The sequence below is a fragment of the Somniosus microcephalus genome, chromosome 8 (genome assembly GCF_052327205.1).
Source record: "Somniosus microcephalus isolate GS21.2 chromosome 8, FLI_Smic_1.0, whole genome shotgun sequence".
Classification (NCBI taxonomy): domain Eukaryota; kingdom Metazoa; phylum Chordata; class Chondrichthyes; order Squaliformes; family Somniosidae; genus Somniosus; species Somniosus microcephalus.
Window position 1 is genome coordinate 32,460,535 of NC_140994.1, and position 23,108 is coordinate 32,483,642.

Genomic DNA, 23,108 nt, shown 5'->3' on the forward strand with positions numbered 1-23,108 from the left:
CTAGACCCTAAGCTCTGGATTTCCCTGCCTAAATCTCTCCATCTCTCTACCTCTCTTTCCTCCTTTAAGACCCTCCTTAAAACCTACCTCTTTGACCAAACTTTTGGTCACCTGCCCTAATTTTTCATGTGGCTCGGTGTCAATTTTTTTGTCTTTTAATACTCCTGTGAAGCGCCTTGGGATGTTTTACTACATTAAAGGTGTTCTATAAATACAAGTTCCGTATTTTATTGGGTTGTTAATAACCTTTATTGGAAACCTATTGCCGTACCCGCTTAAAGTGTGTGAATAATGTGACACATTACATGAACTATGGTTTCAGTAAGAAATTTGCTTTTACTTTGGTTAGGCCTGAGCATGAAGTTAGGAGCAACACAAGCCCAATACAATATTACTTAACGTTGCAGTGTGATTAAGGTTTATTTTCACTAAATTCATGTTATGTGTCAGCTCTTGGCATAAATTATACTTTTTACAGAATTAAAGGATGGTTCATGGAGGACTCGGCAAAGGCACTAGGAGGTTAAAGTGAACATTAGTTCCTGCCTTGGAAAGAGAATATTGTAGGCTAAAACATCAGAGGGAATAGACATGGTATCCATGACACCCACTCTCCATGATGAAGTTAAAGGTTTATTAAAAGCTATGCAAAGTGTGTGTGTATATAGATTTTCTGTACTTATCTGATGTTTGTTTTGGACATATTTAAGTTTTTGTACCTATTGGACAGATAAATGACTGTGAAGATGAATTATATGTGTGCACAAATTACCATTGTTTATGAGTATATGAGTATTTCTATGCATTCTTTGACATTTTCCCAGCATTTGCACATATAAAGGGAGTGGTGGGAGGTGTTGTTTTTATAATTCAATACTCCCCTAGGAAAAAAGCGTGGAAAATACCAGTTCTATGACTTTGTAGATTGCTGGTTAATAAATAAAACAGTATATGCAAAAGTTAAATATGGAATTTTCCCAGTTTTATATTTTTGATTAGATGTTTTTATTTTTGTATAATGCGAATTATAACGCCACTGAATCGTCACAAATGCAAAAGAAAAATTAGGACACTTGCCATTTAAGTAAGCTTTAAATTTTAATTGCAAGTAAGATCATGTACTTAAAAATGTAATTTCTAATTGTTAATCATTGTACATTAATCATCACTAAAAGAGATTGTTACATTTCAGGATTTTTAGAACCATTTTTCTACAGAAATAAATATTGACAGGATTTTTGGAAAGAAAGAGGTTGAGAGGGCAGTCAAACTTGGGAAACAGAGATGTTGCAGGGCACAGAGGCCTCAGAATAGGCAGGCTCAGAAAAAGACAGGAGAGGAGGTGCTCCCTGAGCTACAGTCCAAAATGCAGAGGTGTTCTGCTTAAATTAAGGAAGACAACCCACAGATGTGGGGGAAGTGTAGCTGTTCATGATACAGGAAACTTTGCGATATCCGGCACCGACGGGACCGAGCTGCTGCCGATCTGTCAAAACTTCCGGATAGACCAGCGCTAATGTTGAAGGATACGGAGGTTTTCATCTCCGTATCTGACAACAAACACTGTTGCTTAGCAACAGCTTGTAAACACTCTGCCCGTACCTTGGAAACGTCTCTGAAGCTGTTGCTAAGCTACAGAGACGCTTTCCAGAGCCTGACTGTTTTATATAAAAAAAAAAAAAAAATGCTAGGAGAAGAAAAAAAACCTAACCAAAACGGCTGCTGATTTCTGCCGTTAGATCGAGGTTTCCGGACATACAACCTCCGGATAAACCAAAGTTTCCTGTATATTATTATGCAGAAGCAAGTTGTATTGATTGAAATGAGCAAAACTTATCATAACTGTTGTTCTCGTCTGATGTGATATAAAGTAGCTTAACTTTTATATTAAACCTTGTTTCATTAAGCGTGGTCTGCCTTTAGAAAAATTGAAGAAATACGTGTGCGAAAGACATATCCAGTTCAGGTCACAAGGTGGTACTATTGTCGCAATCCCAGGTCATACTATTGTACAAGTTGATACAGGTTAGTGTGAGTCATCTCCTATAAAAGTAAGATGATCAAACCAGTTAAGGGAGTGAACTGATGCTGCTGAACCCAAGAAGGTATCTACGGTGGACCCAAATTTGCAGCAAATGTACAGCAATGTGAAATTTGTCTTGATAGCTTTTAAGGTAAAGTAACTTTTTTGAGCACTTGCAGAACTTGTGTGGTGTTGATTTAAATAAGTGCTTTCCTGGCTATTCATTGCTATCATTCCTCAGTGATGCCTTTGTCATTGCTGGACAGAGGAAGGAGCAGTGCTTACAAAGAGCAAGTTCTGCTATTGTCAGTCTTATTCTTAATCACTTAAAAATCCTGGGAATTGTAGGCACAGATACATTTTTTGTACACTTTGTAATTTTTTTATGCCTTTAATACATTAGAAACCATATTTTAAACACTTCTTCAACTTAGTGAGAATCCAAGATGGCGGCCAAAGGGATTTTCAAAAAATATTTGGAGTCATTTGATTAGTTCCATTTCTTTTTCAGTGGTTTTTAGGATAGCTCATTGTTGATTGTTTTCATATATCCTAATTCGTTGAAAGTCTATATATCTCCTTTCTTCAAAAACAGGCACCTAAGGGTACAGTATGGTGGATGGCATGCACGCGGCCACTCTGCACCGGAAGTGTGCCACCCATCATAACATTTAGGGCTGTTCAGTAGGTATCCAGGGCGCGCACCTGAAAGTGTTGTTCAGCCCACATAGGCAAATCAGGGCCTAATGCCCATTTCAGGCCCCTTTGCCAAATTGGTCTGTGAATGTTTCGTTTCTTCAGATGCACAGCAGCTAAGCCAGTAGTCCTTAAAGGGACAGCTGGAGGCTGACCCCCAAAGGTAAGTTTGACTTTTTAAAACTTACCTTATTTGGAGTCAGACTCAAGATCATTTGGGGTAGAGGATCTCCAAAAGAAAAATGTATACTCATTGGAGGAATGAGGGTTTAAAGGGGGAAAAAATGTTCCTTTAAAAAATTCTGGAATAATAGTAGTTAAGTGCCTAAAACCTGCAGTTTCAAGTCTTTGACAATATATTGCCATTCAAAAGGTCTAAGTATGTGCAAAAGATGTTATTTAGTGTTAAGTTAAAGAATGCATCTTTCAGATTTGCTGAAAAATTTGTATTTCAGTCCCATATGCTTCATTCTGTAATATTTATTTGCTCTTAATTTTTTTGTTGAAGCACATTAGGAAGCATACTTTAGTACCAGACATATGAAGGAATTCTGAAAGCCTTTTGCTCAGCCTGAGATTTAAATCTAGTTTTACAGAACTGTCATATGGTCTTATTAAACAAATATAATGAGAAGTTCCTGATATGGAAAACTATGGTATGGCTTTAGTTTCAATCTAAAAGAGCCGAGTGATCTTCATGTTTTTCATCTTTACAGGGTGAGAGCATTTTAGACTTTAGCATGCAGTGCAATTAATGTCTGCTGCTGTAGTTTTTGCAATATATCTCATTTACTAGCATTTTTTTATGATCTTCAGTTGTTTTATTTTCTCTCCATTATTTGCCCCTGCATCTTTAGCTTTTCCTAGCCTAATATAGAACTGAGACATAAGTTATGTATTCAAATAAGAGAGAACTTGAGTCTATCCTCTTGATCATCCCTATGTCAGCCTTGGCTCATTGGTAGCACTCTGACTCAGAGGCAAGAAGGTTGTGGGTTCAAGTCCTACTCCAGAGACTTGAGCACAAAATCTAAGCCGACACTCCAGTGCCGTACTGAGGGATTACTGCACTGTTGGAGGTGGTGTCTTTCGAATGAGACGTTAAACCGAGGTCCCATCTGCCTTCTCAGGTGGACATAAAAGATCCCATGGCACTAGCCGAAGAAGAGCAGCGGAGTTCTCCCCGGTGTCCTGGCCAACATTTAGCCTTCAACCAACATCACTCAAACTTTGGTCATTATCTCATTGCTGTGTTTCCTACATTACAGCAGAGTCTCCGCTCACCTTCCCAGCTCTGGTAAAGTCATTGAACTTCATCTGGAACTCCTCCACCATCCTTGTGGTCATGGCAGTAGCATTCTGTGCCTCTGCCACCTTTCTCCATGCCCCTCACTTGACTGCACGTGGTAGCTTTGCCTGAGAGCTAGTCCCACCTTTCCTCCATTTCATTGAGGAGGGCCTGCAAAACACCCTTAACAAAATTGCAGGCCCTCTTCCTACCAGCTTTGGTTTCAATTTTGTTGATCATCTGTGAGAAGGGAAATGCTGTTGAGACATTGGAAATTCTCTGGGGGGAAAAGGGAATTAAAAAAAATATATATTTAGCTAAAGAGGGTATGCTGTCTACCATTCCTTGAACTCCCAAGCCTCTGAAGAAAGCTGTCTTCCCCCCCCCCCCCCTTTCCCTTTTTTATAGGGCTCCACCGGAGTTCCCTGGGGCCTCATTGGTGACAGGCGTAGTCAAATGAGGTTCAATGGAAATTCTATTATAAATTGCAAGATCAGCATAAAACAGGCATAACTTGTTGCAGGAAATTTTGCCCATGATGTTTAATTACAAAATTTAACCATTGGGATTTTCAAAATGGAATTTTGTAGCAGGATTAATCAAAATGCTAACAAAAAATGTTTGTTCAATAATGGTTGTTATCTTTTAAGGAATGAAAACTACGAGAGATCATTAAATAAATTTGGAATTACTTTGATCTAAAGTTACATAAATGAGAAAATTGTTAATGTATTTTGGTCATTACAAGCAGATCTTTAAGACATTTAATTGCATATTAAATTGATAAGATTCCATAATATATCAGTTCACTTTACAATTTTCAGAATGCCCAGATGGTTTGCTCTGTAGCAATACAATTCCAAGACACTACAAACGCTACTCCCACTTGCTGCTTGCTGAAAATAGAGCTTTGGGCCAGAGTGATGTTCAATCCACATTTGTCAGTAGTTCAGTGAGAGATGCCTATGCAGTTTCACCAGACTGTAACAACAATCGCCAATCCTTGCAGATTGAAGAAAGTGTAACAAACAAAAATCAGAATGCCCTACTACTGCTAAAATCTCCTGCCATCAAAGCTACAAAGAAAAGCTCAAGTAAATTCAAATCTGCAAGAGCAACAAAAGGAAAGACTTCCCCTTCTGAAAAAGTTTCAAAGGGAGATGTGACTGCAGCATCACCCAGCAACATACACACAAGATTGCCTCGTTCAGCATCACAATTAACAACAGAACCTGGGCTTAATATGGATGGATTGTTTAATGAGGCAACAGTTAACAGTACAATAGTAGAGCGAAAGAGTTTCTCAGAAGATGAATCTACTTTTGCCCTTGCTTCAAGTGCTAACTATAGTAAGGATATCGGTTACTCTCCACTTTGTAGTGATGATGACATTCCAGATCAAAAGAGGGTATCTTTTACAAGGAAAAGATTGTTTCATGGTCAAGCTATTAATCATAGCTGCAAAGGTGAAGATGACACTTTTTCTGACTTTGGGGAGCTTAAGAACCATGGACAGGAGTTGGTTCTTAAATCTAGTGGACTTAAGCACACAGTCATAACTGATGTTAAGGCTATAAGTATTGATCCAGATTCTAGTCTATTAACTAACAGTGCCAATATTCTAACTAAAAATGGCAAAGGCACTGCAACACAACCACAACAGGCAAAAGTTGTATTATCACCACATGACTCGATTCCATTAGATAATAGGAAGATTAAACAGGTGATTAATTGGCCACAACCTAATTTAACAGGACCAAACTTGATTAAATTGGAACCAGTACACTCAAATTCTGATAGTTTACTAGAGCCTCTACAAATTAAACAGGAACCATGTAAATTGTTCCAGTTTACTCAGAGTGCTGTTGTGCAGGACCTTTATAACTACCAAACAAGAAAAGAGAGTGACTATTCCAGCTGTCCCTGGAAGACTTCATTGCCTGATGCTCAGCACTCCTTAGTTTTGCCTTCATTGAATACTGTGAAACAGGGACGCTCTTGTTCTAAAACTCCTATTTTTTCACCAAGTGTTGGAGTTCAAAAGAGCAGAACAAAGACTTCGGAAATGACATCACTGGGCTTATTGGAAAGAGGTCCCATAAAAATCCCCAAGAGGAGTGTTCTAAATAAAGAATTAAAACAAAGTGATATTGGAGTTTTCTTTGGACTTCCACCAAAAATCAAAGAAGAAAAAGAATGTCCAAAAAACATACCACAAGGAAAAGCAAAAGAATTGACTTTGGAGGTTTCATGTAATGAAAAAAGGCAAAGGCAAAGGAAGAGGAAAATAGGTGATGAAGCTTGCATAGGCACGGTAGATAACCTTCAAACAGAGCCAAGTGATGGACAACAAAGGAGAACAAAAAGGCAAAGAAGTGGAGTAAGCACATACAAAAAAAATAAGCAGTGTCCTTTTTACAAGAAGATTCCAGGTAAGCCATCAATTATATCAACATTACTTTGCTTGAGACCAGTTTATTTTCTTTGGCTGGTGGCTAGGAGTCAAATTATAAGCAACTGTGTTGTGGTATATTTGTGTAATATAGAAGAATGTAATTTTATATGTTTACCACTTTCTATAATCAGAATCTACTTGTGTTCTTATTTTTGCGAGCATTCCAGCAAATCTAAAGTCACCTGCAGTAGTTCTCAATTCTAATACTGACCAGCCACCCTTCTACATATCCTGCGAGAACATGCAAGCAGCAAATAGCAGGAGTAACTTTTCAGATGCAGATGAAATCAAGTTCTGATTAACTTAGTCCATTAGACAAGATAGAGCAGATGTAAATTGTAGGGAAAAAGTTGATCATGGAGATTTCCCCGTTATTGCCCTTATTAAATTATATCTTGATTAAATACATACAAATATACATAGAAGTTACAACACGGAAACCGCATTCGGCCCAACCAATCCATGTCGCCATTTACCCTCATAAGCAAATAGTCCAAATTTACTTGCCGTGTTTCCATATCCTTTTTATAATTTGTCTGTCATCCACCTAATCAATCTAATCTTTAATGTTAACATACCTGGAAGTGAGTGTCACAAACTCTTAGCTCTCTATGTAAAGAAGTGTTTTCTCAATTTCTGTTTCATCTTGTATCTATGGCCCCTCATTCTAGACCCAGCCTGCTATCTATCCTGTCTCATCCATATCTCCCCATAATCTGTATTTTAACCTAAAAGCTTCAGTTTTTCAAGTCCTTGTTTGTATTTCCTCATACAGGTACTAGGCATGTAAATCTGTATTGTCCTCTTCCTGAAGCTTCAGTCTCTTCCATAGTGTGGGGTTCAATACTTGTTTCCCTCTTTCTTCTCCCCCTTCCCGGGCCATGTCCAGTCGAGCTCTGTGAGGAGGGTTTAACAAAAGAAATGCTAGAATGTGCTTTTCTGGCTAATACAAACCTTTCACAAGTATCAAATGTTGTATACAAACTTGGAAGATGTAGTATTTATGATTGGCTCAAAAGATAGGAACCGAATTGTGTAAAAGGCACCTAGCATTATCTCGGGTATAGAAAGGAAACCTTGTGCAATGGATGACTGACATTCTTGAAGCAACAACAACTACCTGCACTTATATAGCTCCTTTAACGCAGCACACCGTCCCAAAGCGCTTAACAAGAGCGTTATCAATAAAAGTTTGACACTGAGCCACAGAAGGAGATATCGGGGCAGTTGGTCAAAGAGGTAGACTTTAAGGAGCATCTTAAAGGAGGAGAGAGAGGTGGAAAGGTTTAGGGAGGGAATTCCGGAGCTTGGGGCCAAGGCAGCTGGAAGCATGTCCGGCAATTTAAAATCGGGGATGCGCAAGATGTCAGAATTGAAGGAGTGCTGAGATCTCGAAGGCTTGTGGGGTTAGAGATAGGGGCGAGGCCAAGTGTGCATTTGAAAACCAGGATAAGAATTTTAAAACACTGGCGTTGTTGGACCGGGAGCCAGTGTAGGTCAACAAGCACAAGGGTGATGGACGACCGGGACTTGGTGCGAGTTAAGATACAGGCAGCGGAGTTTTGGATGAGCAGAAGCCGTTGCCCAATACCTCCTTTCCCCCCACCACCCAAAAGAAAAAGAACTTTGCCTCTGTGTGGGAGTTCTCTGCATGCTATGGCTATTCACCATTTTGAAAAATCATCAATATTTGTATTGCATAACAGCAAACAATCTGCCTTCATGACTGATCTATCTGCTTTCAGGAACTAATTTCACAGTGGATGCCTTCCAATATGGTGTTATTGAGGGTTGTACTGCCTACTTCCTTACTCACTTTCATTCAGATCATTATGGAGGCCTTACCAAGAATTTTGAATGTCCTATTTACTGCAGCACAGTAAGTCTGTACGAGCGCGTTTAATTAATGAAATGCAACTAATAGAGTCATAGAAGTAGAACTTGAGCAATAACTTCTCCGATATGTTCCTTATTTTGAAGTGCAAATTTTTATCTCTGGCTTGGGTCTAGCCTTGAACATTATAGCAGTGATGCCCAATGCGTTAGCCACCAGCTTATTAGGAATCCAGATGCGGATAATTGCATTTCTGATTAATAGACACCATTATTTGGGCATGTGATCTCAATACTCCTATTCCAATTGCATATTCATGTGCACTTCAACTCTTTGTGCATTTACTGGTAAAATGGTAAGACAAAAAGAGTGCACTAGTTTTTTTTTGATCGTTGAATGCTTTGCATCCTCGGTTACTGAATGGTGGTGATGTTCAGTAAATATACACAGGTGGAGTACATTTGCCTGTATTGAGTGTATGCAAAATGTTTACTAAAACTAGGGCATGTGGCTAAAACAATGTCACTGTAACCACACCTGTGGCTAGTCAGCAATTTCTATTAGACAACACATAGTAAAACACTGCGGATGCTGGAAATCTGGCATAGAAACAGAAAATGCTGGAAATACTCAGCAGGTCAGGCAGCATCTGTGGAGAAAGACAGAGTTAATGGGGTCGATTTTCCTGAAGCTGTCGGGAAGAAGGCGGGACTACAACTTTCAGGTTTTAGACTCGCCTACATCGACGTCCGGCCAATCGACGTGATTTTCCCTTGATTGACCTTGTTGAGCCCGCCCATCGGGCTCAGCAGGCCAATTAAGGGCCACCCGGCAACAAGTGACGTCACAGACTGCAATTTCATCTGTCAAGAGTTCTTGACAGATGAAATATCAGCGTTTCACAGCTGTTTGAAGCTGTCAAACACTGACAGTCTGAGTTCTAACATGAGTCCTTCTGCACAGACTCAGTTGGAACTCTCAGCAGCACTCAAAGCTGAAGGCTGTCACTTTTCACAGATCGCCGCCGTTCAGCTTTACGTGCCGGCTGAGTGATGGGCTCCCGACGGCTACAAGAAGAAAGGCTGTTAAGGTAAGTAAAAGTTCTTTACACACTTTAGACACACCAAACACACTTGCCTTTGCACTCCTGCACCCATCACTCACTGCACCCATCACTCACCTGAGCACCGACATCGCGACCCCTTCAACCCGACGGCCCGCCTGCTCTAACCTGGCGTGGTTTGGAGCCGTCGGGAATCCCACACGAAACCCCTCAAAATAGGGATTAGGCTAAAAACTGCCTGTTAACTACCTGTTAACAGGCAGTTAATTGGCACTAATCCCTTCCCGCCGCGGGTCCCAGTGCGGTTCGGGTACCCGTCTCCTCTGAAACTTACGTGGGGCGGGATGGTGTCGGGACCCTCAAATTCGGGATTTCCCCCCCCCCCCCCCCCCCCACACGCCTGAAACCCCACCTGACGGCTCCAGGAAAATCGACCACAATGTTTCAGGTCAAAGACCTATTGACCTGAAACGTTAACTCTGTTTCTCTCCCAACAGATGCTGCCTGACCTGAGTATTTCCAGCATTTTCTATTTATTTATGCATTATAGTATATTTACACCTGTAAACATTTGTAATGGCAACCTTTCAGCTAAGTATCTATAGTGCTACTAATTACAAATGCATGAAATATTTTTGACAATCCAATAGAATTTTAAGTCCAGTTTGCATTCATATTGAGAAGTCGAAGTTGTTTATAACCTGTTAAATTTCTGTAGTGTCACTTCAGATTTAAGATTGAACGGCCAATGTTGTTTCATTTATAAGTATTATTATGCTGTAAAGAGTTGATGCTTAGCACTATTTCCAAAAATCTATTAGGGCTAGCATGTAAATTGGACTGCCACACTGTATTGACTGTTCTTCATAATTTATATTAATGATTTGTACTTGGGAGCAAGTCAAAGTTTGCAGGTATAGCTAACACTGAGGAAGAATGCAGCATAAGATTTACAAGGATGGTAGCAGAACTGAGAGATTACAACTATTGGGAAAGATTGAACAAGTTGTGGCATTTTTCTTTAGAAAAGAAGACTTGGGTGACCTGAGACGTTATGACTGGGTTGGACAGGGTAGATTTGGCGAGAATGTTTCCATTTGTGGGAGAATCCAAAACTAGGGGCCATAAATACAAGATGGTTACTAATAAATCCAATTGGGAAATGAGAAATTTCTTTATTCAGAGAATGTGAAACTTGCTATCACAGGAAGTGGTTGAGGCAAATAGCTTAGATGCTTTCAAAAGGAAACTAGACGAGTACATGAGAGAAAAGGGAATAGAAAGCTATACGGAAAGGCTGCGATGAGGTCGATGGAATGGGAGGAGACTCGTGGGGTATAAACACCAGCACTGACGAGTTGGGCCGAATTGCCTGTTTCTGTGCTGTATATTCTACTAATTCTATGATTGTGTTTTTAGTACTATTAACTAAGACTCCATATGATCACCTTATTGGCCAAGGATAAGAACTAATTTGGGTACATTCCAAAAAGCGGTTAAGAAAGTGCACATGCATTTCTTTATGGAACTTTAATATTGCTTTGATCTCTATTTTGGTATAGCAAATCAAGTTTGCATTTTTTTTTTAAATGAAAATTTTAAATTAATGTGTTATTACAAGCCTGTTGGTTAAGGCTGGAAGTTTCCTTGAGGAGCTGGTCCTGGGCCACAAGGAGTGCTGTAAAAGGCACTTACTTACTTGAGCTGGCAGCTCCCACCTCCCCTTTTACTGCTGGGTTTCCTAAACTGTGGGAAATCCACGTGGCAGCTGTTAAATTTAAATGAGGTTCCCAATCGCACTATGGGAGCCTGATTTGAATTTGTTAATGGATGTGTTCACGGCAGGACACTAGCACTCCATGAAACCCACTGCCATCAGGCACATAAATGGAGGGTTGGGGACTCGTTCCCCTTTGTAAAAATTTTTAACTCCCTACCCCCTCCCATCTGTCTTTGGGGGCGGGGGGTGGGGTGGGGTGGGGGGGGTTGGTTGTGGGTGTCAATATCAAGGCCTTAATGTTTACTCAACTAATTGATTGTACTCAATACCGTTCTGACATTTCATTAAATAATGCCAAGAGCTATAAAAGATGCTGGGAAGTCTGCACCTGCACACATGACCATATAGACAGGCAATGTAATTAATGATCATTAAAAATTAATCTTTTTTTCCCCCCCTTTTTTAATTTTCAGATAACTGGCAATTTGGTGATATCTAAGCTTAAAGTGCAGGCTCAGTATATCACAAGACTACCCATGAACTCTCAATGTGTTGTGGATGGCATTAAGGTGGTGCTTTTGGATGCAAATCAGTAAGTGTTTTACCATATGTTCTATCAAAATGTACAGATATTACCATCACCCCAGTCTCTCTTCAGTGTCCTCCAAAACTCCCAACTTCTGGCTGCATTGACCTGCTCAACATATCCCTTGCCTCTGGCTAGAAACCCTTTTTTACTCCCAAGCCCCACACTGTTTTCTATCCCCACCATTCTCCCAGTGTAATTCCCACTATTGGACCTTGAATTTCAAAAGCCACAAGCTTGAATGCATTTGGCACCTCCACTTCCTTGCCAATTTCCCAACTTATCCAAAACTCTGTCATCCACATAACTGGCTGGAAGTCCTGCTCCCCTATACCCTTGTCCTTGGTGACCTCTCCTTGCCCTCCAATGCAGAATCCTTGGGCTGGATTTTACTTGCCGAGACCAGTTGGGGGCGGGACTGCTGCCTTCCGGGTTCTAGTCCCGCCCCCAGCGGCGTCCGACGCACAGACGCTATTTTCCCCTGATTGGTCTTGTTAAGCCTGCCCTGCGGGCTTGCCGGCCTATTAAGGGAAAGCTGGTGTCAGATGACTTCAGTTGATGACGCTTCACCTGCCAGTTTTCTTAAAGGCACATGAACCATACATTTTTGAGTGTTTGACAGAGGTGCTCTTTCCCATTTTTGTCCAAGTTATCCATGTTTTTGTCACCTCTAAAATTTACACCTCTAAAATTCACCAACACCCTCCTGTCTGGTCTCCCATTCTTCATTCTCTACAAGCTCAAAAATTGTTCAAAACGTAAAAGTCTATGTCCTGTCCCGCACAAAGTCCTGTTTGGCCTTCACTGCTATCCTTTCTGACCCCACGCATATTAGGTTTAAACTGCTCATCTGCAAATCCCTCCATGGCCATATTCCACCATATCTCTGCAGTCTGGTCTAGTCTTAAATTCTGTCCCCAACCCACAACTTCAATCCTCCAACTCTGGCCTTTTGTGTTACCCCCCTCCCTTTGCCTGCCATCAGTGAACAGCTTCAGCCACCTCTGTCTGGAACTTATTCCCTAAACTTCTTAGTCTGTCACTTGTGTTTCCTTTAAAAAGCTTTCTCAAAACCAATCTTTTTGACCAGGCTCTAATTAAAGATGACTTCCAGGTGAGATCCAAAATGATTTCTGTCCCCGATAAGCAGCTCTAATCATTATTTTTCTTTTACAACTAAACTGACAAAAGTTGGCTTTATATAATGTAGATATCCCCAGTGATTATTCCAATGTTGTACATATGACATCACACAAACATTTGATTGTTCCATAGTCAAAAGTCATGGTTGTACAAAACACCCACAATGTGCAACTGAAGAGAAGTAACAGCAACCATCAATATTTCATCTCCACTGAGACCCTATAATAATTTACAAATTGCAAAAATATTGGCCCAGATTTTCCGATCACAGGCCTCCCGCGGGCGGAGGGCTGTGATCTGGAAAAATCTGCGCCTTTACCTGAGGGCTCCCGGGAGGTGCAGAGTTCCGCTGCTGGGCCTCTCCAAACTGCCGGTGCACAGGGCCCACATATCCCAGAGGCACAGGTAGTTCGCAGCGTCCCTGGGATCACGTGGGCCATGGGGAGCCAATCAGAGAAGGGAATCTCCCTTCATACATTTGACTGGAAGACCTGTCACATGTATGAATGGCGATCACCCCCAAAAACATAGGAAAACTTCAGATAATTTTTTTTTTAAACATCACATTTTTAAAATGACTTGAAATTACATAAATTTGAATTTTTGTTTAAAAGTTAATTTTTGAAAAAAATAATTAGTTTTTAACGGGGCTAAAAATAAACTTGCCTTTCTTTAAAGTATTTTTAAATGATAAATCAGTGGGAAATTTAAAAAAAAAAAAAAAAAAAAAAAAATTCAACTCTCATCCTGGTAAAAGCAGGTAACCAGGCGCAAGAATTGCAAGTGTTTGCTGCGGGCAGAGCGTCTCCAAAAAGCGGAACTCTCCACCCGCAGAGGCCCTTCTCCCGGGCAGCCGGAGGATCTGTCAAGAGCTTTCTTGACAGATCGGAAATGCCGGTTTCCAGCGCATGCCTGAAACCAGCATTTCCGATGTCCCTACGGGTGAGTACACACCCGTAGGCATCGGAATATCCGGCCCACTACCCATTATTCTTGACCTGTTACTGTGATTCAAAGGGGGACATTGCTGCTTCTAAGTAGTGTGAAGTGCCTAAACCCCAGTCTTTGCACCTTACTTTCCTATTTGTTTCTAGTGATATTTATATTTCTAACATTCTAAATTCTGTGTATCAATGTTCAAATGACACATATTTCAGCATATATAGACCTGTTCTTTTTGTGCTACAGACTTGCTTACTGGGCAACTGAATGGAGGGTGTTCTGACTCCACCAGAAACTCTTGAGAAGAGAAGGAAAACATTTAGTCTGAGTTAAAATTGGATTTGTTCCCAGAAGTAAAAGGATAATCTTCCAATCACTGCTACTCACTGCACACTTTGTCAATTTTTGATTGTAAAACAGGACATTCTGCAAATTTGTAATGCTGAATTATAAAGTAAAGCTCAAAATTTACAACCATAATCTTAATTTATAGTATTTGGATACGGTGTTAATAACTCAACTAATGCAGTTCCCACAAGATTAATCCAATCCTCTGACAGTTTCTCAATGTTCTTTTAGCTCCCTTGATCTATAAGTGCTGAAGTTTTTTTCTGGCATAATATGTTTTCCACCCAAGATTTACATTTTTAAACTTGTAAAACATGCACTTCAAATAGCACTTAAAATGAAAGGTGACACTAGGTAAGTACTTGGTGAGTCCCGGGAACTTTATATATAGCTTCCCTCTTCCTTCTGAAGCCTTGGCATCTTCAGTGGTAGCACTCTTGCCTCTGTCAGAGTGTTGCGGTTTCAAGCCCCATTGCAGGATTTGAGCACATAGAAACAGAAAAATAGGAGCAGGAGTAGGCATTCGGCCCTTCGAGCCTGCTCCATCATTCAATATGATCATGGCTGATCCTCTATCTCAATACCATATTCCCGCGCTCTCCCCCTACCCCTTGATGCCTTTTGTGTCTGGAAATCTAACTATCTGTCTAGAAATTTATCTATCACATAATCTAGGCTAACACTTTTATGTGGAGTAGTGTATTTTTAGAGATGCAGTTTTTCAGATGAAATGCTAAACCATGGCTCCATCTGTCCCCTCAGGAGTAAAAAAAAAAAAAAAAAAAAAAAATCCCATGGCACTATTCAGAGAAGCGCAGGGGACTTCTTCAGCTGTTCTGGCCAACATTTATCCTTCAACCAACACCACCAAAAGCCAGATTAACTGGCGCTTCATCCCACTGCTGTTTATGGGACTTTACTATGCACAAATTGGCTGCCGAGTTTACCTACAAAACAACAGTGAGTCCATTTGAAAAGTACTTCATTGGCTATAAAGCATCTGGGACATCCTGAGGATTATACAAGTACAAATTCTCCATTTTTTTTTTCCTCTCCTTTTCAGGTAGGAGAAATTCGGATCTATCATCTAATGGGAGGGACCTATCCTAGGACAGTGTAATTTAGGAACCCCCCCAGCCCCATAAGAGCCGCAAGAATTCCCTATGCTTCCGCTGTGCATGAAACTCTGCCTAAAATTCAATTTCTGTCCCCCTCCCTCATCAGAAAGTTTCTTGTTGCCATTTAGTGTGGGAGAATTTCTGCAGTCTCCAAATAATTGTTTATGGTTCATTTCAAAGCCACTATTTAGTATTTTTTTAATTCAACAAATCACTTCAGCACTGACGTTTCTCTATACTCTTATTTTTTCAGAGAGATGTGTCATGGTCAGTTCAAAACTCACTTCAATCAGTGCGTACACTGGGTTTTACGTTTTGTATATCTTAAGTTCTTAGTCACCATCCTACAGTTGGTTCACTGGATGACTGAGCTGAATCCTAATGTATGAGGGAAACCATAACTGAAGAAAGTTTAAACAACTTTTGGCAACTAAACCATAACCACAGAATAGGTGTAATGGATAATGTAAGCAAGGAAAACCTCAACATCACATCTCATCGTCTGTGTTTTTGTGATTGGGGTGTTACGGGGATAGGAACACAATCACATTTTGAAAATTGCAAAACCCTCAAGATCATTGAGGTTTTGTGCATCATGCTTTATAGACTGAAAAAATGTGTTTGCGTAAAGTTGTCCTTGGGATGTGGGTGCTGCTTTATTACCCATCCCTAGTTGCCCTGAAGAGATGGTGGTGGGCCTTCTGCTTCAACCACTGCAGTCCTTGTGGTGATAGTGCTCCTACGATGGTGTTGGGTAAGGAATTCCAGGATTTTAACCCCATGATGAATGAACAGAGATCTGTGTCCAAGGTCAGGATGATGTGCAACTTGGAGGTGATTATATTCCCGTTACTGCTGCTCTCATTGTTCTTGGTGTTCGAGATCATGGTGCCTGGGAAGTTCTGTTGAAGCAAGCTTGGTAGTAAAGACTGCAGAAATTTTAAACGGCTATAATTTGTTTATTGTTCAAACATTTAATGAGCATAATTTATAATATAAAGTTTGGATAGAAGGTGCTAGTTTTAATCACGAAATATTTATTCTACAGCTGTCCAGGTGCTGTCATGCTGCTGTTCCAGCTTCCAAATGGTAAAACACTATTGCACACTGGTGATTTTCGAGCTAATCCCTCCATGGAGCGCTACTCTCATCTCGTGGGTCAAAAAATTCACACTCTTTATCTGGATACCACGTAAGAGAAGTTTATTGCATGAATCGGAAAAGAATAGTATGCTTATGTGATAAAATATGTTTTGGTTTAAACCAATGTTGTCCAATACATTAGCCACTTGCATTTTGAATAGTAAATTAAAAATGAATTATAGATGCTGTCTTGTTCTACCTGGACCCCTCCCTCTGGCCTCTTGCCCTCTAGATCTTTTAATTTTGAACTGCCAGCGTGACATCGACTGTTTCAATTTCTCTGCTCCCCTCTCACTCCAACCTACCTCCCTCTGAACTTGCAGCACTCAGTTCGCTCAGATACAACCCCAACTTTATCATTAAACCTGCTGACAAGGGTGGCACTGTTGTTGTTTGGCAAAGTGACCTCTACCTTGCGGAGGCTGAACGGCAACTGTCTGACGCACCCTCCTACCACCCCCTGGGCCATGACCCCATTAGCGAACATCAAACCATCATTTCCAAGACTGTCACTGACCTCACCACCCCTGGAGGTCTTCCCTCCACAGCCGCCAACCTCATAGTTCCCCAACCCCGCACAGCCCGCTTCTACCTCCTTCCCAAGATCCACAAACAGGACTGCCCTGGTAGACCCATCGTTTCAGCCTGTTCTTGCCCCACAGAACTGATTTCTTCCTATCTCGACTTTTTATTCTCCCCTTGTCCCGTCTCTTCCCACCTACATCCGCGACTTTTCCGGCGCCCTCCACCACTTTAACAGTTTCAAGTTTCCTGGCCCCAACTATCTCCTTTTCACTGGACGTCCAATACCTCGATGCCTCCATCCCCCACCAGGATGGCCTGAGGGCACTCCGCTTCTTCCTTGAACCGAGGCCCAACCAGTCCCCATCCGCCACCACCCTCCTCAGCCTGGCTGAACTTGTTCTCACATTGAACAACTTCTCCTTTGATTCCATTTCCTTCCTCCAAATTAAAGATGTTGCTATGGGAACCCGCATAGGTCCTAGCTATGCCTGCCTTTTCGTGGGATATGTGGAACATTCTCTAACAGAGTATTACTCTGGTCCCCTCTCCTTTTCTTTCCGGTACATTGATGACTGCATTGGTGTCATTTCCTGCTCTCGCCCTGAACTAGAAAATTTCATTCACTTTTTGCTTCCAATTTCCACCCTTCCCTCACCTTCACATCGTCCATCTCCAACTCTTCCCTTCCCTTCCTCGACTTCTCTCTCTACATTTCTGGGGATAGGCTATCGACAATCATCCACTATAAACCCACTGACTCCCATAGCGACCTGGGCTACACTTCCTCCCACCCTGCTTCCTGCAAGGACTCTATTCCATTCTCCCAGTTTCTCCATCTCTGTCGCATCTGTTCCGACGATGCCACCTTCCATACTAGTGCTTCTGATATGTCTTCCTTTTCCCTCTACTGTGGTTGACATGGCCCTTGACTGTGTCTGTTCCATTTCCTGCACATCTACTCTCACCCCTTCCCCCTCCCTCCCAGAACCATGATAGTGTTCCCCTAGTCCTCACCTTTCACCCCACCAGCCTCCACATTCAACGGCTCATCCTCCGCCATTTCCACCACTTCCAGCGTGATCCCACCACCAAACGCATCTATCCCTCCCCTTTCATCATTCTGAAGTGGTGCTCCCTCTGCAACACCCTGGTCCACTGCTCAATCACCCCCTCCCTATCCCACAGCACCTTCCTGTGCAAGCGCAGGAGATGCAACACCTGCCCTTTTACCTCCTCCCTTCCCACTGTCCAGGACCCCAAGCACTCCTTCCAGATGAGACAGCGATTTACTTGTACTTTTTGCAATTTAGTATATTGTATTCGCTGCTCATGATGCGGTCTGCTCTACATTGGGGAGACCAAACACAGATTGGGCGACCGCTTTGCAGAACACCTCCATTCAGACCGTAAGTGTGACCCTGAGCTTCCGGTCGCCTGTCATTTTTATTTTCCACTCCACTCCCACTCTGACTTCTCTGTCCTTGGCCGCTTGCACTGTTCCAACAAAGCTCAACGTAAGCTTTGATTAGGCACTTTACAGTCTTCTGGACTCAACATGGAGTTCAACAATTTCAGACCGTAACCTCTGCCCCTATTTTTTTCACATGGCAACTGTTAATGATTCCGGCTTTCCCATTTACACCTCTTCTAGACTTAGCTTTTGTTTCTTGTCCCATTTACTATCTCCTTTTGCTTTGTACTAGCATATCTTTTGTCATTTAATCACTCCTGCCTTCCACCCTATCACAGACCTTCCCTTTTTGTTCGTTCTTTCCTTCCCTACCTGCTTTCCCTGCCCCTGCACTTGCTTAAAATCTGTTGCATCTCTAACTTTTTCCAGTTCTGACGAAAGGTCATCGATCTGAAACGTTAACTCTGTTTCTCTCTCCACAGATGCTGCCTGACCTGCTGAGTATTTCCAGCATTTTCTGTTTTTATTTCAGATTTCCAGCATCCACAGTATTTTGCTTTTGTGATCGATACTGTCATTGGGCATATGATCTCGGTACTCGTATTTGCATATGCAGTGCGTACTTAAATTTTGTGTGTGTTTGTTGGTAAACGAAAAGCAGAATGTGCAGGTGCTTTTTGATCATTGTGCATGCTTTATTTCCTTGATTATTGCTTGTGGGTTATCTGCTAAAATGGTGTACAGCATGAGTGAAAACGCTGGACTTCACCATGAAAACACCAGCAACATTGTATTTAGAGGGGCGCTGGGGTCAGCCTGACCAATCAGCATAACCAGTCTAGGGCAGCAGAAGACAAGTCCATCATATAACGAGCAGCTCCAACAGAGCACATGATGGCAAAGGGCAAGCAGCATCCAACCACATTCTGGATGGAGGGAGGGGCAGGTCTGACACATCTTGTTGTGCGAGTCAATATTCTTGGCAGTCACTGATGAAGTCAAAGTACCGCTTGCAACTGCTGAACAAAAACCTAGAAGCTGCACTGATGTGCTGTGTCTGATGAATTCATGACAGAATTCCAAACTTTGGTGAAGGAGAAGAGTACAAAGTTTTGCACTGAATGGTGGTAGATGCTTTTTAAGTAAATATACACGTGAAGTACATTGACCTTTTATTGTGTGCAAGGCATTTTCTACTAAAATGAGTTCATATGGCTAAAATGGTGTTGCTGTAACCATGTCCGTACCTAGTCAGCGATTTGTATTGGACAACTCTGGTCCGAACATAGTTCATGAGCTCTCATGACAAAAAACAGAATACAATTGTATTTTACTGAAATAGTCAATATGGATCACTACCCCCCGGCACATGTGTCCTGTGCGTCTCCAAAAATAGCAGTAATGAGAATAGAGTACAAGGGTGCTTTATATAGTAAATGATTTAATTAAGATAATTGACCTTCTTCATCACATTATTGGAATACTGCATCCTGAGTGCAATGTTGTTTGTTTGGTAGATACTGCAGTCCAGAGTACACCTTTCCTTCTCAGCAAGAAGCCATCCAGTTTGCAGCTACTATTGCTTTTGAAACTTTAACAATGAATCCTAGAACATTGGTTGTCTGTGGTACTTATTCAATTGGAAAGGAGAAAGTTTTCCTAGGTAAGATTGTGTGCGTGTGCGCGTGTATTAATAGAGCTGTTTTTATTGTACCGTCTAATAATTTTATGGTGTGTATATAATTGGCAACATCACATCCGATGGCTTGTCAGCTTTTATGTGAAGGGGAATAGCTAAAATGATGTGACCATGTACTGGAACAGCTAAATGGGATAACCAAAGGGAAAGCATGAAGGCGAGGCCTGGTGATGACTCTGGTCAACTTTGTCTGAGCATTCTTTTGTTTTGAATTTTGGGGAAGAAAAATTATAATCCTTGTACACTATTGTAAAAATATACTTCTCCATGTCTGAAAGGGGATTTCATTTTAGGTATTGGTAAATTTTGACTCTTTACTCACTAACCATCAAAGAAAAGCTACCAATTCAAAAGGAAAGAAAGTGAGCCAATAGGAAAAATGCAAATATGGAGGCAAGATAGAAAACCCTGAATGCATGAAATAAAGTTGTAAAAAAAAATCTTGATAGTGGTGAGAATTTAGAATGCTTCAAAAAAATGTTTAGTCTTCGCCATGTTAAAATCCTGTATAAACCTACCTATAATTTATGTGAAGCCAAGAATATACACATTCAATTTTATGGTAAATTGTGCTGCTCATTAGTATCACCTAGGTGGTATATTTTTCCCCACCTAGAGAAGATGTTTCTCTGTTGTCGTCTAATGACCAACCAGTGATGTACAGGAAACTTTTTTTTATCCGGGACTGGCGTGGTGCCGGTTGATCAAAAAAGTCCGGATTACAGAGAGGTATACTTACCAAGGTGCAAGAGCCCTGTACACAGCCACAGGTGCAGGAGCCCCGGTTACACGGCACTTGTGCAAGAGTCCCGGTCACACGGCCACAGATCCAGGAGTCCCTGTTGCACGACCACGGGTGCAGGAACCTCGGTTACACGGCCACAGATCCAGGAACCCCGGTTACACAGCCACTAATATATAGTAAAACTTACCTGAACCTATTCCTGAATTTTGCCAGTTAAGAGAGATTTCCAGATATTTAGGTGCTGGTTAAAAGAGAGTTTCCTGGAATTCCTTTTTGAGAGAAGAGTGGGAGATAAACAGGGTCTCTGGGATTAAGGTGACGACCAGATTACTTGCCTGGCGATGAGCGATCAGAACCAAGGCAATTTCTTGTGGCACACTTGGTAATCTTGATACCTGAGCCATGATGGCCCATAATACTCCAAGGTACCGTTGACATTTTAGGCAGCCATCCCGCCTCATTAATAGAATGAGAAAGGGTAAACGCGACTAAGATATTAGAATGTATAGCTTTCCAAAGAGTCAAATTTCTTTAACAGAATCCTTTATACTCTAACTAGTTAGCGCACTTTAATATATTGGTGTGAAACTGGCATTCAATTAGCTTGGACCACGTGTACCCCTTTTTTGTAATTAATTCATAGAAAACTAAGCTTATAATTATAACCCTGATTGGATATTTGGAAGAGAAATGATGAGGGCAAATCAAAAAAAAGATATTTTCCAATTGTTTTCTCTAACTGTGCATTGCATTTTTTTAAAAGCTATCGCTGCGGTGCTTGGATGTAAAGTCTGTGTTACTCGAAATAAACTCGATATTCTACAATGTTTGGACTCTGAGCAGATAAACTCTGTTACCACTATGGACTGGGAAAACTCTCAACTTCATTTATTGCCTATGATGCAAATTACTTTTAAGGTAAGTTATCTTGAACTATGCTTTCTCTAAGGGATTATAGACTTAGTACAAAGCACCAGCTACAATCTGTATAAATTACTTGTTGAATTAGCATAAAATGTAATTGCTGATTTTAAAGCTAAACTAGAAACTGCAAAATAACATTCTATACCTACTAATTGAACTTTGCATGCATCATTCGGCATACTCCACACCCTGCAAGAGTAGAGACTACCTCTAACTTCTGTGGAAACTATTTGCTAACAAACAAATGAAAATGTCGTAATGATGCAGCTAAGTGGTGCTGTTTTCCTACTCTGACATCACAGAACTGGTGCCCTGTGCTGGTTTTTCCTCTGCTAAAGATTCTTTGGGGGAAAAATTTGGTTGGTTAACACCTCGGGGGCGCTAGGAACTTGGCACCCGAGCGCACGATTTTAACGGCGCTTGCGAAATTGACCAGTTGTTTTGCGGTGGCACTAAACACTACCGCCACAATTTCCTGCGCCCGCAGATAGTAACATCAGTCAAGCGTGCAATGCCCCAGACCGGAAATTGAGTCGCGCCACCTGCTTTAGCGCCAGCCACTAGGAACGACGGGTAAATGGGAACGTTTTCAAGTCAGGAAGGGGCTGGGGGAGTGCTATTGAAAGGCATGCGCTTCCTGCTTTTTCTTGTCGGCAAAATTTTTGGTACACGCAGGTTGAGAGGTAGAGAGACGTTTGGATAGATTGAACACTGTCCTAAGGAGTTTTGGTCCTCAGCACCAATTTTGAGGTTCCTAAGCGCCGAGCTCTTTCCCTGGGCCTATCCATTAGTGGTTCCAACACAATTGCTTTAGAGGTCTCTCCAGCTGAGATTCAAGGCTGCAATGAGCAGGGTGTGGCTGGCCAGCAAGATGGCCCCTCGCCTGTAAGAAGTGGACGGCGCCAGTCTGTCTGGCCTCCATGGTAACTGACATCGCGTGAGCTTCGGTAGCGTTCTGAGGTAGAGCCTCACTCCCTGACGTTAGTGCCTTAAGAGAGGTGTGTAGCGCTTGATTTAGCGCTCAAATCACCTCATGGGGCGATAGAGACTAATTTTGCAGTCGGAGGCGATCATTAGCACCAGGTGCTAAACTTTGCCCGGCCGATATTCGCTCCCCAAAATGGGCGATACCCAATTTTTCCCCCTTTGTCCTAAACATCAGCCACAAGTGATCTGATGTGCGAGAAGTCTCCAGGAGTAGGTTGGATTAGTCCATTTATCTGTCCTGTCTGAGTTATTTGATGTATTTTTTCAGGTTTCCTAAGATAATGTGTTCATAACAGTTGCCACTAGATGATGAACCTCCATAAAGTACCTTTCTAGGTTCTCCCTTTGAGGTCAAACCTCCAAAAGAAATGAAAAGCTGTGCATTTTAGGTTGTATGATACCATCAGTAACCAACCTTCTACTGCCTAGATGTCAGTATATACAGATAAAATAAAAGA

The 23,108-nt window shown here is 41.5% G+C and overlaps 1 protein-coding gene across 1 annotated transcript in view; it reads left to right on the plus strand.

Annotated features, from left to right (window-relative positions):
- dclre1a (DNA cross-link repair 1A (PSO2 homolog, S. cerevisiae)) overlaps nucleotides 1–23,108 on the plus strand; it is a 52,611-nt gene that overhangs the window by 15,903 nt on the left and 13,600 nt on the right. The window contains 6 exon segments of the mRNA XM_085994452.1: nucleotides 4,832–6,439; nucleotides 8,208–8,341; nucleotides 11,553–11,671; nucleotides 16,265–16,408; nucleotides 19,813–19,958; nucleotides 21,503–21,657. Of these exon segments, the coding sequence (XP_085850578.1) occupies nucleotides 4,832–6,439; nucleotides 8,208–8,341; nucleotides 11,553–11,671; nucleotides 16,265–16,408; nucleotides 19,813–19,958; nucleotides 21,503–21,657 (2,306 nt within the window).